Consider the following 16561-nt stretch of genomic DNA (forward strand, 5'->3'; position numbering starts at 1 on the left):
ACAATTTTTTGTCATGATTCGAGCGTTTAGAAAAAATTATGAGACAGCTGTTGTCAGATTTCATTGGTGATTACAAATATGTAATTTAATCGAAAGCTTGGCAAACAGCTTTGGAAAATTTGATGTTTCCCCATTCAGAGATATAGGAGCTGCACTTGAATGCCTGATAAGTGTTTCAAAGATGGCCACCGAGTGAAATGACTTGTCTTAAAGGGACAAGTACATGGGGGGGACTCTAAAGTGCTACCATTTAAATTAATCATTTGATAGTGCACTTATTGTGTACATGTTTTTACATTGTACTTATATTTAATGAATACCTGCATGTAATTACAGCTGTAATTAAAGGATTAGTTCACTTTCAAATTAAAATTTCCTGATAATTTACTCACCCCCATGTCATCCAAGATGGTCCTCAGGTCAAAGTTTGAACTAATTTGTCATATACAATATGCTAGTGCAAGTATATAACAATTAGTACAAACTTTGACCTGTGGAGGGCAGTAATACACTTAACAGTGTCTACACTGCTGGAATTCTAATAGAGAAGAAGAAGAGAACTAGTTCAAGATGAGCATTTATGGTTAAAACTTATATAATTTTTAAAAAAAAATTCGAAAATGGCTGATGGTTTCTCTAGATAAGACCCTTATTTCTCGTCTGGGATCATGTAGAGCTCTTTGAAGCTGCACTGAAACTGTGATTTTGACCTTCAACCGTTTGGAGGCTATTGAAGTCCACTATAAGGAGAAAAATCCTGGAATGTTTTCATCAAAAACCTTCATTTCTTTTCGACTGAAGAAAGAAAGACATGAACATCTTGGATGACATGGGGGTGAGTAAATCAGGAAATTTTAATTTGGAAGTGAACTAATCCTTTAATTTCTGTACTTCACTGTTGCACACCTGTCCTAACCTCACCTGTATCCCACCACATCAACACAGTAGGTAAAGACACCTAATATAAATCTGGATCCTTTCTTTGTGTTTCATGTCTTAAAACTTTCCCATGAGGATTTATTTTCTAAAATGCTTCTGGAGAAAATGAGCTCTCTGTTGCTCTCCATTCGACACATGTGCACAGTATTCTACATTTAACGGACATAACATCCCTACGTTGTGTGTGTGGGATGCTTTCTTTCATTAGTACAACATTTGGACTGTTTCTCATTTGAAACAGCTGCAGGACAGATGTTAACACTTTCACGTGTTTATTTGAGAGTTTTGCGCCCTTTTGCAAACAAGTAATGCAGAAGTTCAAGCTGTGTTGTGAGGATAATGTAAGCAATAAGACCGTTTATTATAAAATATACAGTGTACAAAAGTCAGCTCTAGGAGTCTGGGATCTGCTCGCCGGGCGCTCCTATAGAGATGCTGTGTCTGTCGCTCAGACTCCTCACCACCGCCGCCGCCGGAGACTGAAGCACCTTACGAGAGAGTCTCATTCTGCCGTCCGTCGGGTCCCGGCCGAAATACTTCACCTGAAAGAGCCAAACACGTTAATGAAGAAGCTCAGCCGTGAGTTCACGAAGGATTCAGCTGTGTTCATCACGGGAAATCTCACGGCACCTGGATCTGCTGGCCGACCTCCAGTCCAAGAGCGCTGGGATGCTTAATCTGGAGAAGACAACAAACAATCCTTCAGAACATGACTGCGTTCCCAGACAGCGCATGTGTGAGAGATACGGCCGGGCTGATGATATTAGGGTGACGTGTTCTCACCCGTTTGTGGTCCAGCTGTGAGTTGTGTAGGAGCACGGCGCTCATGTTGGGATACAGCTTCACCATCACGCCAATGTCCCTGAAACACAAAATCAGCTTCAAGCCAATGATAAAATCTGTGGAGACTGAGCTGCCGTGAGAGGCTGCGGCACTACCTGATCTCTGTGATGGTGGCGGTGTAAACGGATCCAAACTCCAGCTGCTGCTCCTGCTACAGATACAGACAGAAGACCAGCGTCAGCGTCTCACACAACAACACACGAGAGAAGAGTCAGACGAAAAGCAGCTGCGCACGTACATCATCTTTACAGATGTCACGGATGAACTCCTGGGCTTCGTTCATGGCACTGGGTGTCGGAGCAAACACGGAGAACGTCTCCTCGTCCACCTGACTGATCGTCACACCTGACGGACGTAAGAGCAGAGCTTCATCAGCTGGTGCTGGCTAGGTTACTTACAAATCGTAGTCTGTTATCGATTTCAAATTACAAGACGAAAATTGTTGTAAGCAATATAATCTATTACATTACATATTTTAGGTAATATACTTACAACTGAATCGGATTACTTTTTGATTACATTTGTCTGTATCGGATTACTTTTCGATTACATTTGTCTGTATCAGATTACTTTGATTACATTCATCCGAATCGTATTACTTTAGGCTGAATAAGATACTTTTAGATCACATTTGTCTGAATCGGACGACTTTCAACCATATCGGTTTACTCTTACATTATTTTTCGAACAAATCAGATTACTTTAGGTTACATTTGTTTGACTCGATTACTTCTAGACTAAGTTTGTCCGAATCAGATTACTTTTAGATTACATTAACCCAAATCGGATTACTTTAATCTGAATCTGATTACTTTTAGATTACTTTTGACCTAATTGGATTACTTTTTAGATTGCTTTTGACCTAACTCATTTAAATCATACTGATTGAATAGTATAATGTTGTACCATATTGATGTAATACAAAGAGAAAGAAAATATAACCATATTTATATAATGCCTTTATATATAAATCTCAACACTTGTAAATATGAAATGGCAATTTGTGCATTTTAATAAATTATAAACAATATACTGCCATTGTGTGAATAATGTAATCAATAAAAACGTAGCTGTAATTTAATTATGAGCATTTTAAAAGTGCTTGAATCTGATGTAATCCTCACCTGTCTGAGCCTGCAGTCTGCGCAGATTAAATCCTCCTGGTCCGACAAACCGAGCTCGTCTAGATAAAGGCACACTGACGTTCTCTGTGGAAGAGAGTTCACAGCAGGATCAGAGAAATACAGCGGGAATACAAACCGAACACGAGGAGGAACTGCTCATACCCACGACCGGACCGTTCTCCTTCCTGGAGCTCCGGGGTTTGGAAATGCTCTTATTCATGATGCCTAGAATCTCTCTTTTGGCCACTGAAAGAAAACACAGGAAACGGCACGTCAAACACTCACTGTGTGCGTCCCATGATGCTCGTGGAGTGACGCGTACCTGTCGCCTGCTGTATGGCCTCCATCACGATCTTCAGAGGAAGTCCTGGGATTTTAATATCAGCCTGTGGGAAACAGCAGTGACCGATCACCAAACATGACATGATGGAGCATGAGGAGTATTACAGAAACATTCTGTCTTGAGATCTAAAAAGTTCATTTCAGATTTTTCTCATTCGTATTACAGAAGCAAATCTTAACTTGATTTAGGAATCCAACTCTTTCTTACAAAATCGTATCTTATCTGAAGTTAGGAAATCTTAAAGTACTCCATTGAGTTCAGTAATCTACTCATATATGTCGCAGCTCTGATTTTAGGTAATGTACTTTCAACTGTGTAGTGACTCTTCTTAAATTGTCCTGTTAGTCACTTCTTGGGTCTGCTGACTGTTAGACGCTTTCTTTGCCCGAAAAATTCATTGTCCACCAAGTTGCACATGCATTTCTTGCTGTTTATTATGAGCTTGATTACAGGAAAATTAAACTGAGAAAATAAACTGATAGAAAAGGTAATACAAACTTAATGAAATCAAACAACTTTGGCTGTCAGACAAACAGAAGGCAAGGTCTAAAGACCACGGCTGCGTTCCACTCCAGTTTTAGACATGCACTCGCAAACTTCCCTAAGCACTTCCCCTCGGGGGAATCCCTGCCACCATTTTTAAGTGCGTTCTCACTCCGTAGAGGGAAGTTTATATGGACAGACCCTCGTCCACTTGATTTTGACCGAAGGAGTGAGTCTACTCTGATGTACACTTCAAGCAGCTCTATATCCCACAATTCAACTTGATTGTGACATCACAGCAGATCAAGCTTAACTGAAGTGTATGATATATTCTTTATTTTAAGAATCAATCAAATAAGAGTCTATAATATATTAATCGCATAATACTTGTAGCTACCTTATGTTCACAGTCAAAGTTTATACTATTGATATTTTGTTTCATTTGTGTAATTTTATTTTTCTCCAACAGCTCATATACCTATAGAATTTTATATATTTTCTCCAACAACTTATAAGCATATAGAATGGTGCATAAAACAAATTCATAAGTAGAAAAGGGGTTTAAATAATAAATCAGCTCCATACTGAATTCTAAGTGATCAAGGGCTTAGTGTGTTTCATTTAAACCTTGTGTTCCTCCAGTAGTGTGCACTCGTGAAACGTAAGCAATGATGCACATCCAAGTCCACGAGACGGAGGGAAGTTAGCGAGTGAAGGGCATTAAAATTTGGGCGCACATCTCAAGAAAACAAAGATTAACAATTATCCTTCAAATAAGGCAAATAAATGGCTCCTAAAACTGGCCCCTAATTGTATTTGGAATATTTACAAAAACAATTACATATAATTAAAGATATCAAAGTAGTCATTGCTATATCTACAGCATCTACAGTATGTACAAAAAAGAAAAAAAAAAAACAATACTTATCTTTGCTAATGAAGGGGAAGTTGATCTTAACCTTTGTGTAACGGACATATTTTGGTTATGGGTTGTTCTAGGATGTTAATGGAAGTCCATTTCTGTCAGGCGTGACCTCTTCAATTCTTCCAAGAATACAAGAGCCACGAGGAGCAGTAGAATCCACCACCAACTCTACATCACCAACTACAACGTTTTTTCTTGTCTTATTCCATTTTTGAGTTCTTGTATAAGAGGCAAGAATTCATGAGTCCAACGTTTCCAAAATATGTCCGCTATGTATTGGACTTGCATCCAGTGGCATCTTACATCCAGGTCTGTCTTGCGAAATAATCCAGGTGGAAAGACTGGTTGGAGTGAGAGGCTCTAAATCTTGAGGATCATCAGATTCTGTAGATATTGGACGACTATTTAAAATAGCCTCTACTTCACATATGTATGCAGTCCTTCTTCAGTTAAGTGTTGTTGTTTTAAGACAGAGAGAAGTACCTGTCTAATGGACCTGATCAGACGCTCCCATACTCCTCCATGATGAGATGCTCCTGGGGAATTAAAACTCCATTCTATTCCATGATGACGCAAAGCCTTTTGAATGTGATCTTGGTTGAGAGCAGCAAGGGCCTCTCTTAGTTCCCCTTCTGCAGCCACAAAATGTGTTCCATTGTCAGATCTTATGTGTTTTACTTGGCCTGAAACGCCTAATGGCCTGGATGCAGGAATCTGTGTCAAGTGAATGAGCAACTTCAATATGAACAGCTCTATGGTCATACAGGTGAATATTACTCCATAACGTTTCATTGTAATTCATCTCTTTTTAATTTCGATGGGCCCAAAATAATCTACACCCACATTACTGAAAGTGGGTAAATCAGCAACCAAACTTTCATAAGCATAAATCAGCCATTTTCTGTTGTCCTATTTTTGGCTCGGTTTCTTCTACACACAATGCAATCAGTTATAATTTTACGTGCTGACGAATTGGCATTGATGATCCAAAATCTTCTGTGAAGTTCAGAGAGCATTAGATTTCTTCCTGCATGCCCCAATTTCTCATGTATCTGCCTGAGAATTGATGTAGATATGTGGGTTAGGTTGAGCAAAATAGCAGGATGATTTACCTTTTCTGGAAGAGCAGCTTTTGATAAACGCCCTCCTACACAAAGAATGCCATCTTTCATCATTGGATCAAGCTTGTAAATTGGACTTGCTTTCCTGATGTTTCCTTGAAAATCTCTTTAGCAAAATGTTTTGCTTGAATGTACTGGATTATAAACTGCTCTGCCATCTCCAAGTCAGAAACATTTAGGCTCTGTTTACCCAGTAGGATTTTGCTCTGCTTACTTTTTTGTTGGAACTCATTTTCCACGCTTTGTGTAAATGGCCTTGAATGACTGACTGTTGAAATTTGGTCCTTTATTTTGAGCGCCAAGTCTTTCAAGATTTTTTTTAGTCTCAGGTACCAGGCTACTGTGACTTTAAACTTAGTCCAACTTGAAAAATAGGACACCAATTTGTCTGTAGGGTTGATTTCATCTTTAACAATTACATTCACAGTTTGCCTTTTCCTTATCTCTGGATCATCTTCGGACAGAGAGTGGATTTCTGTGTGCGTTACTGAGGGCCAATCACATTCTGCTCTCCAAAGGATGTCTGGACCATGAATCCATCTTTTATTTTGCAGGAACCTTTCTGCATTCGGACCTCTCGAGACTTCATCATCAGGGTTTGTTTTTGTGCCTACAAATTTCCATTGCGTCAATTCTGTAGCATCTCTTATTAAGGAGACTCGTTTTGCAATGAAGGTGTGGAATCTTGTGTGTTCATTAGCTATATATTTCAGTACAGATTCACCATCTGTCCAAAAAAAGGAAGGTTCCAAGTTCAGATGCAGCTCAGCTTTGATTACCTTGTCTACCCTGGCAGCTAGAACTGCTGTGGATAGCTCCAATCTGGGAACTGTCATCTTTTTCAGAGGGGCAACTCTGGATTTCCCCATCAGGAAGGTAACATGCACTGCATTTTGTTCATTCACAAGTCTGAGATGACTCACAGATCTATACCCTTGCTCACTTGCATCAGCAAAGTGGTAAAGTTGTGCTTTTGTATGTGTGCCAAAGTGTTTTGGCTTTACACACCTGCTTGCTTGGAAGTTGGTTATTTGCCCAAGATCATCTTTCCATTTCACCCAATTATCATTTAACCTCTTTGGTATCTTATCATCCCAGCCGATATTCATTCTGCAAAGTTCATGTAACAGCAGTTATCCCCTGTAAAAGGAGCAAGAAACCCGAAGGTCATAAATTGAACTTGTGGTGGACAATATTCCCAGTCTGATATGTGGTTGTGGTTGGACTGTGACAATGACTGTAAAATTATCACTTTCCATACACCAATACACTCCCAGTGCTCGCTCTAATGGAAGTTTGTCTTTATCCAGGTCTAGGTTTCTTACTTCCCTAGTTCGATCAGGTTCTGGAATGCTGGACAGCACCAATCGACTGTTGCTTACCCATCTATAAAGATGAAATCCTCCTCTTTCACAAACATCTGTCAAGTCTTGGATAAGCAAGATTGCTTCCTCCTCGGTGGCTACAGACTTCAAACAGTCATCCACATAGAAATGAGATAAGATGGTGTCAATGACTTCAGGCCTGTAATACTGCTGTTTTTCTAAGTGCATAACTTGCACAGCTGGGTGAGGATACGGCTCCAAAGATATGTACTGTCATGCGATACTCTAAGGGAGTGAGACTCACAGCACCTCCTGGCCACCAGAGAAACCTTAAGAAGTCAACATGTTCTTCTGCTACCTTTACCTGGTGAAACATTGCTTCAATGTCACTCATGATTCCAACCGGTTCCTGAGGAAATCTCATCAACACTCCAGTGGGTCTATTCGTAAGATCAGGGCCCTGAAGCAACTCAGAATTGAGAGAGGTACCCTTGAATGAGGCTCCACAATCAAAGACTACCCTTATCTTTTTCTTTGGATGTCATGATTAGGTATATACCAGACTTTCCCGTTTGTACCTTTGAGCTCCTCCTTTGGCACAATTTCTGTAAACCCTTCGCTAATAACATCAGAAAGAAAGCTGGCATATTCCTCATGAAATACAGGGTTTCTTTTGAATTTTCTTTTTAGGCCTTCAAGGTGCTGCTCAGCCATTTGTCGATTGTTTGGTAATGCAACATCATTCTTCTTGAAAGGTAATTTGAGGCTGTAATGTCCATTAACAATTTTAGCAGAATCTTCATCAATTTTCATGAATTGCCTGGCCTTTACTGAAGTCAGCATTATATTGTGATATCATTAAATCATGCAGGCTCACCAGTCATATTCGGTTGACTTGAACCGACTTGCATCGGCATCATGTCCACTGCCTGTTCCACTTAGTGGGGCATTAACCCCCCATCCAAGTAATGTCCTCACTGCGTATGGCCCATCATTTCGGCTGTTGATAATTTCCCAAGGCTCTAGGACCTTGGAGGCATTGGTGCCAATTAAAAGGCCAATATCTGAATTGATTGTGAGAAGTGACACCTTTTTTTTTTTTTTTTTAGGTATGAGCATCTTGATAATTAATTTTGTGTTGAAATGTTGCATTTGTTGACAGGCATGGAAGTTAGTGTATACACATCTGGAAGGGTAATAAAAGTGTTCACATGTAATGCACTCACTTCCAAACCAGATATCATATGACTAACTGCCTTGTCTTGGTTTATCGTTCACAATAGTATGTTGGTTTGGAGTGAGAGGCCAAGTTGATTTATGAGAGCTGTGGTGCAAAATGTGGCAGAGCTGCCCGGGTCCAGAGATGCATAGGATTGTTCCCATTTGCCTTCACCTTCACTGGCACAGTTTCTAGTACATCATCATCCTTTTCACCTGCCCCAATATGACCACAAGTGTTAGAAGAGATTGTCTGATTGGCATCAAGAGGTGGTTTTTCAGTTACTGTTCCTTTACCTTCTATCTTCCCTACGTGTTTTTGATTGTAAATGTACATGTTTGCGTCTTGTGTAGGCTTTACTCATGTGGCCTTTAACAAGACAGCCAAAACATATTCCTTTTTTCTTTAGGCATTGGATCTTGTCTTTGTGCATTTTCTTTTTAAACAGAGGACACTCATCCAACAGATGGACATTTGTACAAAACAAGCAAACAGGATCTTTAGAGAATTTTATACTGTGGGTTTTCAGCAGATTTCACTGCACTGTCCACAGTGGTAGCCAAACTACTTAATGAAATCAAACAACTTTGGCTGTCAAACAAACAGAAGGCAAGGACTAAAGAGCATATGCTCCCAGCAGGCCACACCCAGACATCTAAGCTTCTCCTGTCCTGCAGAGGGCGCACATCTCAAGAAAACAAAGATTAACAATAATCCTTCAAATAAGGCAAATAAATGAACTGTCATCTATAGAGGCCCACTCTATTCCAATTTCTTTGAATTTATATTTATATTCAACAGATGCTAAAAAGTTAAATAAGTGTACTAAAAACCCGTATACCAGAAATACCATAGCAGTTTGGTTTGGATCTAGGGGAATCACCACAACTCTCACCAGTTTTTGGTAATGAAAATTTTCATCCTGGTAGAGCTGATCCAGGCTTTAAATTCTGGTCAAGTCAAGGTATTAGCAAGGTGTGTGATCTTTATAACGAGGGAAGATTTATGTCCTTTGAGGAAATTAGGAAAAGGTTTGGAATTCCACAAAAGCACTTTTGACTGAGTCTGACTGAGCCTACTCTTTCTACTTTGAGGAATACCACACAAAACTGTTTGAAAGGAAGAGGTCAGATTTCTGTGCTATATAAACTGTTTGTTGCCAAATCAATTTCATGATAGACTTCAAGCATGGCGGTCCGACCTGCAGGCTGACATAACTGAGGAAGAATGGCAAACAGCCCAAACTCAGACAATGAAAACCCACTTGAGACTGCTTCAGTATAAATGGTTGAGTAGACAATATATTACTCCAGTTAAGCTGCATCATTTCAACCCAAATATTCCTGATAAATGTTTTAAATGTAAACAAGAGAAGGGAACTTTATTCCACTGCATGTGGGAATGCACTAAAGTTAATTGCTTTTGGGTTAAAATAATATCATAAGCCTAATCATTGGTAAAAGAATTCCTCTTGATCCAAAGCTGTGTATACTGCATGTCTGCCCTCTGAATTTTAAAATCCCCAAACATGAAAGATTATTGTTAACTCTTTGTTTGCTAGAAGCTAAACATGTAATAGCATGTACTTGGCAAAAAGAAGAAAGTCCTGGCGTGTCTCAATGAATAAAGGGGATGACCTCATTCCTTGCCTTAGAAAAGATTACCTTTTTTCTGAAAAACAAACTTTATACCTTTTGGTCCATCTGGAAAGTGCTCTATGAGAGTCTAGATGGTGACTCCTTTGGAATTGATGGACACAGAGTATATAGACAAATATGTTATTGATGTCTTTTTAAATTATTATTATTATTGTTATTATTAGTTTTATTTCTTTTTCTTTTCTTTTATCCAGTTATAATGGAAAAATTTAAATGTTGTTTAAACGTGTGATAATTTGATAAATAAAATTGTTGTTCAAAAACAAAAACAAAAAAGAAAGAAAAGACAAAGCTTATCTACGGAAGAGGATTAGGGCCAAGCAATATTAAAAAAATAAAACCATCTCGAGATTAAAGTTGTTAAATTTTGAGAAAAAAATCGTTAAATTTCGAGAAAAAAGTCGAGATAAAATGTTGAGAATAAACTCGTTAAATTACGAGAAAAAACTTGTTAAATTTCGAGAAAAAAGTCAAGATAAAATGTTGAGAATAAACTCGTTAAATTACGAGAAAAAAACACGTTAAATTGTAATTTAACGAGTTTATTCAACATTTTATTTAGACTTTTTTCTCGAAATTCAACAACTTTAATCTCGAGATGGTTTTATTTTTTTATTATTGCTTGGCCCTAATCCTCTTCCGTACTTATCACTATATTTTGTGAGCATCTGTAATTATTTTTCAGTGTTTTGTGGTCAAAGAGCAGCACATCACTCGAGTCTTCAAAAGTCTTTCCACCATTAAATGTAACAGTTGTTCTTCATCTTGTAATATTATTATATTAATAAATGAAATGCCACTTTCAGACACGGCTACTGTAATGTGATTTTTACTGTTGGCTTTTAAATAAGTTTAAAGTGGGGTAAAGTGGGACACCAGTGGAGTAATCCTAAAGTTAAGACAGTTTTTAGGAGTTTTTGTCAAGTTAGGATGCTTCTGTAATACCCTTTTCCTATCTGTTCTTAAGATAAGATAATGCACTCAAGAAATGTTCTTCTATAATAGCTTTTGTCTTAAATGAGCTCCTAACTGAAACTGACAAAACAGATAATACAGGATTCTAAAGTGAGGATCTTTCCTTAATTCGTTTACCTGTAGAGCCGTGATGCCTTTGCTGCTCCCTGCCATCTTGAAGTCCATGTCTCCGTTGTAGTCTTCTATTCCCTTCATTCATAAACAAACAGGATGAACACACGGCTCAGCTGACGCTCTGAGAACAGATGCTGACGCACCTACCAGAATATCAGTCAGGAGTCTGTAGTCCTGAATCTCTGATGGCTTCTCAGGACTGGCTTTAGAGATCAGGCCGATGGCGACGCCGGCTACAGCCGAGGAGACGGGCACACCTGAACAAACACGAAACACACCTGATGAGTCCATTACATGAGCAAAACAATCCAGAATCAGTTCAGATCTTTAAAGAGCACTAACAGGATCGATCATAAGACTGCTCTGCTGTCATGTGATCATACCTGCATCCATGAGTGCTAAACTTCCGCCACACACCGACGCCATCGAGGAGGATCCTACAGACACACAGAAGACAGACTCAGGACACGTTCATACAGACGGCTGAGAGCAGCGTGTGTGTGTGAAGTGCCGTACCGTTGGACTCCAGCACCTCAGATGTCACGCGGATGGTGAAGGGAAAGTCTGCAGGAATGACGGGTCTCAAAGCTTTCTCTGCCAGCGCTCCTAATGTCACACACACAGCAGACATAGCTGAGGTTTAGAGGAGAAACAGCTGAGGTTCGTACGCTGGAAACACACTCACCGTGACCGAGCTCTCGGCGGTTCATTCCTCCCATCCTCCCGATCTCATTGGTGGCATATGGAGGAAACTGAAAGAAAACGCTCAGTGAATGAGCTGCACTTCACAGCCTGAGATAAACATGAGACTAAAGCGCTCACTCACTTCATAGTGCAGCATGAAGTTCTTGTCTTTGATTCCACTGGAAGAGAACAAACATCCGATCAGAACGGTCCAACCTTCACTGTGTGAAGCTGTTTCAAGACTTTATTTCTTTATTATTATCTACTATAATTTTGTATTTATATTAATCATGTTTATTTATTCCTTTATGTTTAATCATTTATTTAATAGATTAATAACTAAATATTTAATCACTCATTTATTTGAACGTATTTATTTACTTATTTATTTTAATCTTATTTTTTATCTATTTATTTAACTTGTTTTGTTTTGTTCATCTGTAGACCTCTCCAGACTCCAGTTTGAAAAGCCCTGATTTAAATGACTGATTTGACGTGACTCACTCAACGAGCAGGATCAGCTCAGGTGTGTGGAACACGTTTAAATCATGTGTTTGCATGTGTTACTGACCTGAGCGCTGTGGTTATCACGTCAGTCTTCATAATGGACTCCAGAGAGTCAAAGGTCACCGTGCACAGCACCTGCACAGACATTCACTGACCATAACCACAGGTCTGTTGACCATATCACTCCACTACAATATTTAATAGAGATGTAACGATACACTCATGTCACGATTTGGTACTGACCACACTATAAGATTCTCTCATAATACCTTAAAGCCAAAATAGAGTTAAAATGGTACTTCTTTTATTACTACTTCTAAGACGTAGCATGTTCTGTAGCGTGTGCTGTAGCGTGTGCTGTAGTGTGCTGTATCAGGTGCTCTAGTGTGTACTGTACCGTGTGCTGTAACGTGCTGTAATATGTGCAGTAACATGTGCTCTAGCGAGTGATGTACCGTGTAGTGTAGCGTGTGCTGTAACACGTGCTGTAGCGTGTGCTGTGACGTGCTGTAACACGTGCTCTAGCGAGTGATGTACCGTGTAGTGTAGCGTGTGCTGTAACACATGCTCTAGCGTGTGCTGTAACACGTGCTGTAGCATGCTGTAATATGTGCAGTAACACATGCTGTAGCGTGTGCTGTGACACGTGCTGTAGTGTGTGCTGTAACACGTGCTGTAGCGTGCTGTAATATGTGCAGTAACACATGCTGTAGCGTGTGCTGTGACACGTGCTGTAGTGTGTGCTGTAAAACGTGCTGTAACACATGCTGTAACACGTGCTCTAGCGAGTGATGTACCGTGTAGTGTAGCGTGTGCTGTAACACATGCTCTAGCGTGTGCTGTAACACGTGCTGTAGCGTGCTGTAATATGTGCAGTAACACATGCTGTAGCGTGTGCTGTGACACGTGCTGTAGTGTGTGCTGTAAAACGTGCTGTAACACATGCTATAACACGTGCTCTAGCGAGTGATGTACCGTGTGCTATAGCGTGTGCTGTAACACGTACTGTAGCGTGTGCTGTTACATGCTGTAGCATGTGCTGTAATGTGCTGTAGTGTGTGCTGTAATACATGCTCTAGCGTGTGCTGTAACACGTGCTGTAGCGTGCTGTAATATGTGCAGTAACACATGCTGTAGCGTGTGCTGTGACACGTGCTGTAGTGTGTGCTGTAAAACGTGCTGTAACACATGCTATAACACGTGCTCTAGCGAGTGATGTACCGTGTGCTATAGCGTGTGCTGTAACACGTACTGTAGCGTGTGCTGTTACATGCTGTAGCATGTGCTGTAATGTGCTGTAGTGTGTGCTGTAATACATGCAGTAACACATGCTCTAGCGTGTCCAGTACCATGTGCTGTGACGTGCTGTAGCGTGCTATAACACGTGCTCTAGCGAGTGATGTACTGTGTGCTGTAGCGTGTGCTGCACAGTGTGATCTAGCATGTGCTGTAAACCGTGATGTAGCGTGTGCTGTAGTATGTGCTCTAGTGAGTGATGTACCGCGTGTTGTAACGTGCTGTAATGCATACAGTACCGTGTGCTCTAGTGTGTGTTGTAGCGTGTGCTCTAGTGAGCGTGTGCTGTGACACGTGCTGTTGCATGTTATCTAGTTTGTGTGATGTACCGTGTGCTGACCTGTGTCTGACCCCTCTGAAAGAGAGCCGAGCCATGGAGTGGTTTAAACACGTCCACCTCGCAGGAGATGTTGCGTAGAGATGTGAGATCTCTTCCATCACACCTGTCACATGAAGCAGCACACGCGTGTTACAAAACTCGCCAACACAACATCAGCGCTTACATGAAGAGCTTGAGTATGAAGGTTACCGTCTGTATTCATGAAGAACCAGATTCCTGAAGATCTCTCTGGAGACGCTGCTGAAGGCCTCCACCACCTCAAACGTCTCCGCCTGCGGAAACTTCTCTGCAGACATCAAACAGCACCAGCATTACAAAGTGTGAACACACGATTTAGAAACGCTGATGAATGAGCGCATCCGTCGTCACACACCTCTGATCTGCTCCTCAGCCTCCAGACGGATCTTATTAATCGCGTCATCTCTGGATGTCTAAGGAAACACACACACATTTAATACCACATGAGATCAGACACAATGCGCCGGAGTGGTGCTGACTCTCACCTTGTCATGTGTGAAGTCTGTAAACACAGCGTAGATCCTATCAGACGTCAACCTGAGGAGAAAACAGCCAATCACACAGCCATTCAGTGTCTATAAACTCAAAAAACAACTCAAGAGGAGCATTTTGATAAATGTATCAATATATTGCTTATTGAAGAACAGATCAAGTAAAAATATAATAAATATTTAAAATATGTTTGAATAAATCTGTCATGAAACAAGTGTTTATTAAACAAATCTGAATCAAATTGTGAAATGTGTGTCAATGCCCAGCACTAACAAACACAGCAGTTTTATGGGTCAATGTCACGAAGAAAAGTCCAGCTCATATTATTTCACCCCCAAAATGCATAAATCATTGAGCCTCACTGTCGTGTGAAATCCACCATCTCCGCTGCGGCAGTGAAGAGTTTGGCAGGAGTGCGTTTGGTCACTTTCATCTCTCGGCTCATCTGCTGAATGGCCTGAATGATCTGCTGCGTGTGTTTGACGCCCATCTTCACCGCGTGACTGAAGTCCTGTTGTAGGATGTTCTCTGCCGCAGCCTCTATCATCACTACGCACACATGACACAACCACCATCAGCACGAGAGCACGGAGCATTGTGGGTAAAGTTGAGCTCTGCTGAAATCTCACCGACCCACTTGGCTGGACGGGGCTCCGGCGATCACGAGGTTCAGCGTGCTGCCGTTCATCTCTGAGCGTGTGGGATTGATGATGAATTCTCCGTCCACCAGGCCAACGCGCACCGCACCTGAAACGAGCCACAGCGGGAGCTTCACTTCACAAACACACACACACACACACACAGCATTCACAAACACAAGAGTACAAGCGGCGGACTCACCGATGGGGCCGTTCCAGGGAATATCAGACAGAGCCAGAGCCGCAGATGCTGAGAGACAATCAACAAGCATCAGACACGAAAACACACATTACAGACATAATAGTGCAGAGATACTCATACCTCCATTGATGGCCAGAACATCAGGGTCATTGACTCCATCAGCGGCTAGTATGTTACACAGCACCTTCAGCACAAACACACGCAGAGCGACCTCATCACAAACACTAAATACAGGTGTGAATGGGTTCAGAAACACTTATACTATGCACTACTCTGGCGTCTAGTGGATGAATTTTAGATGGTTATTTTGTGATAATCTGACAGTCCCGCCCCCTTCATCTATGTAATTAAACTGCAACGGTCGAATGCATGAAGTGTCCAACATTCGATTGAAGTGGATCATCCAGGTATTTGAAGTGACCTTTCTCTTGTTGGAATTTTCAGTGTGAAAACACTACTTGCACTGTACTACAAAATGACAGAATAGTGCATAAGTATGTGAATTAGGACACATTAGGACGCATTTTAAACGGCTTTAAAGTCACCATGAAATCAAAATGCACAACTTTTCTTGGAATATTGCAGTGTTTATTCTAAACGATTTATCGGTGCATATCATTATTGTGTTAAATTCATATTCCTCATAATCTTGAATCAGAATATCTTCTCCTCCCTCTTGCAGCATCTCTTCTCTGATGATGAGGGCGGGGCAACCTGTCACTCACATGAGATCCACCAATAGGAAACCACAACCATCCAATCAATTCCCCACAGACTAAATCAAGCCCCGCCCTACATTTGTTCTTGCTCCAGAAGCGTTTTCACTTGGATATATACGGCACAATAGGGAAGAAAAGATCAGCCCAACTTAAGTTTCATGATGACTTTAAAAAAAGAAGATTCATGTGATCCAAACGTGGAACTAAAAAAAAACTATCTTGAGTATCAGTGTTTCTGACTCATGTGAAGCTCAGTGACTGCAGCTACTGCATGAGAGATGAGATGAGTGTCACACCTGTGTGTCATAGAAGTATCCGGTGGGAAACAGCGGCCTGATGGAGCGATCTGCACAAACACACAGCAGACACAGTGTCAACAGGACACAGGGAATGCATTACTGACTCATATGCGTTTATGTGTGTGTGTGTGTGTGTGTGTGTGTGTGTGTGTGTGTGTGTGTGTGTGTCTCTGACCGATCAGCCGACTGGTCAGGATCTCGGAGTCTGTGCTGCCCATCTCTCGCCTCAGGTAGTTTGTGGGGATTCGTCCTGCAGCCGCCGCTTTCTGCCTGTAATCCACCTGATGATCTCACAGA

At 40.9% G+C, this 16561-nt stretch overlaps 1 protein-coding gene across 2 annotated transcripts in view; it reads right to left on the reverse strand.

Annotated features, from left to right (window-relative positions):
• Positions 1-1267: 1267 nt before the first annotated feature.
• The window catches only part of LOC125277554 (polyribonucleotide nucleotidyltransferase 1, mitochondrial), a 49424-nt gene continuing 34130 nt past the window's right edge, over positions 1268-16561 (reverse strand). The window contains exons 4-28 of one of the 2 annotated variants that reach the window (XM_048206019.1): positions 16440-16545; positions 16262-16311; positions 15367-15430; positions 15247-15294; positions 15040-15153; positions 14769-14955; positions 14400-14451; positions 14270-14327; positions 14086-14182; positions 13897-13999; positions 12325-12395; positions 11896-11932; positions 11755-11821; positions 11586-11675; positions 11453-11506; positions 11217-11326; positions 11073-11144; positions 3229-3292; positions 3069-3152; positions 2907-2990; positions 2021-2127; positions 1878-1930; positions 1723-1801; positions 1570-1617; positions 1268-1481 (exon numbers count right to left, since the gene is read on the reverse strand). In XM_048206019.1, the coding sequence (XP_048061976.1) occupies positions 1332-1481; positions 1570-1617; positions 1723-1801; positions 1878-1930; positions 2021-2127; positions 2907-2990; positions 3069-3152; positions 3229-3292; positions 11073-11144; positions 11217-11326; positions 11453-11506; positions 11586-11675; positions 11755-11821; positions 11896-11932; positions 12325-12395; positions 13897-13999; positions 14086-14182; positions 14270-14327; positions 14400-14451; positions 14769-14955; positions 15040-15153; positions 15247-15294; positions 15367-15430; positions 16262-16311; positions 16440-16545 (2049 nt within the window). In that variant the 3' untranslated portion in view covers positions 1268-1331. Of the gene's footprint in view, positions 1482-1569; positions 1618-1722; positions 1802-1877; positions 1934-2020; positions 2128-2906; positions 2991-3068; positions 3153-3228; positions 3293-11072; positions 11145-11216; positions 11327-11452; positions 11507-11585; positions 11676-11754; positions 11822-11895; positions 11933-12324; positions 12396-13896; positions 14000-14085; positions 14183-14269; positions 14328-14399; positions 14452-14768; positions 14956-15039; positions 15154-15246; positions 15295-15366; positions 15431-16261; positions 16312-16439; positions 16546-16561 lie in introns of both variants that reach the window. The other variant, XM_048206017.1, reaches the window with a different exon arrangement.

Source organism: Megalobrama amblycephala, linkage group LG10, assembly GCF_018812025.1.
Source record: "Megalobrama amblycephala isolate DHTTF-2021 linkage group LG10, ASM1881202v1, whole genome shotgun sequence".
NCBI classification, from domain to species: domain Eukaryota; kingdom Metazoa; phylum Chordata; class Actinopteri; order Cypriniformes; family Xenocyprididae; genus Megalobrama; species Megalobrama amblycephala.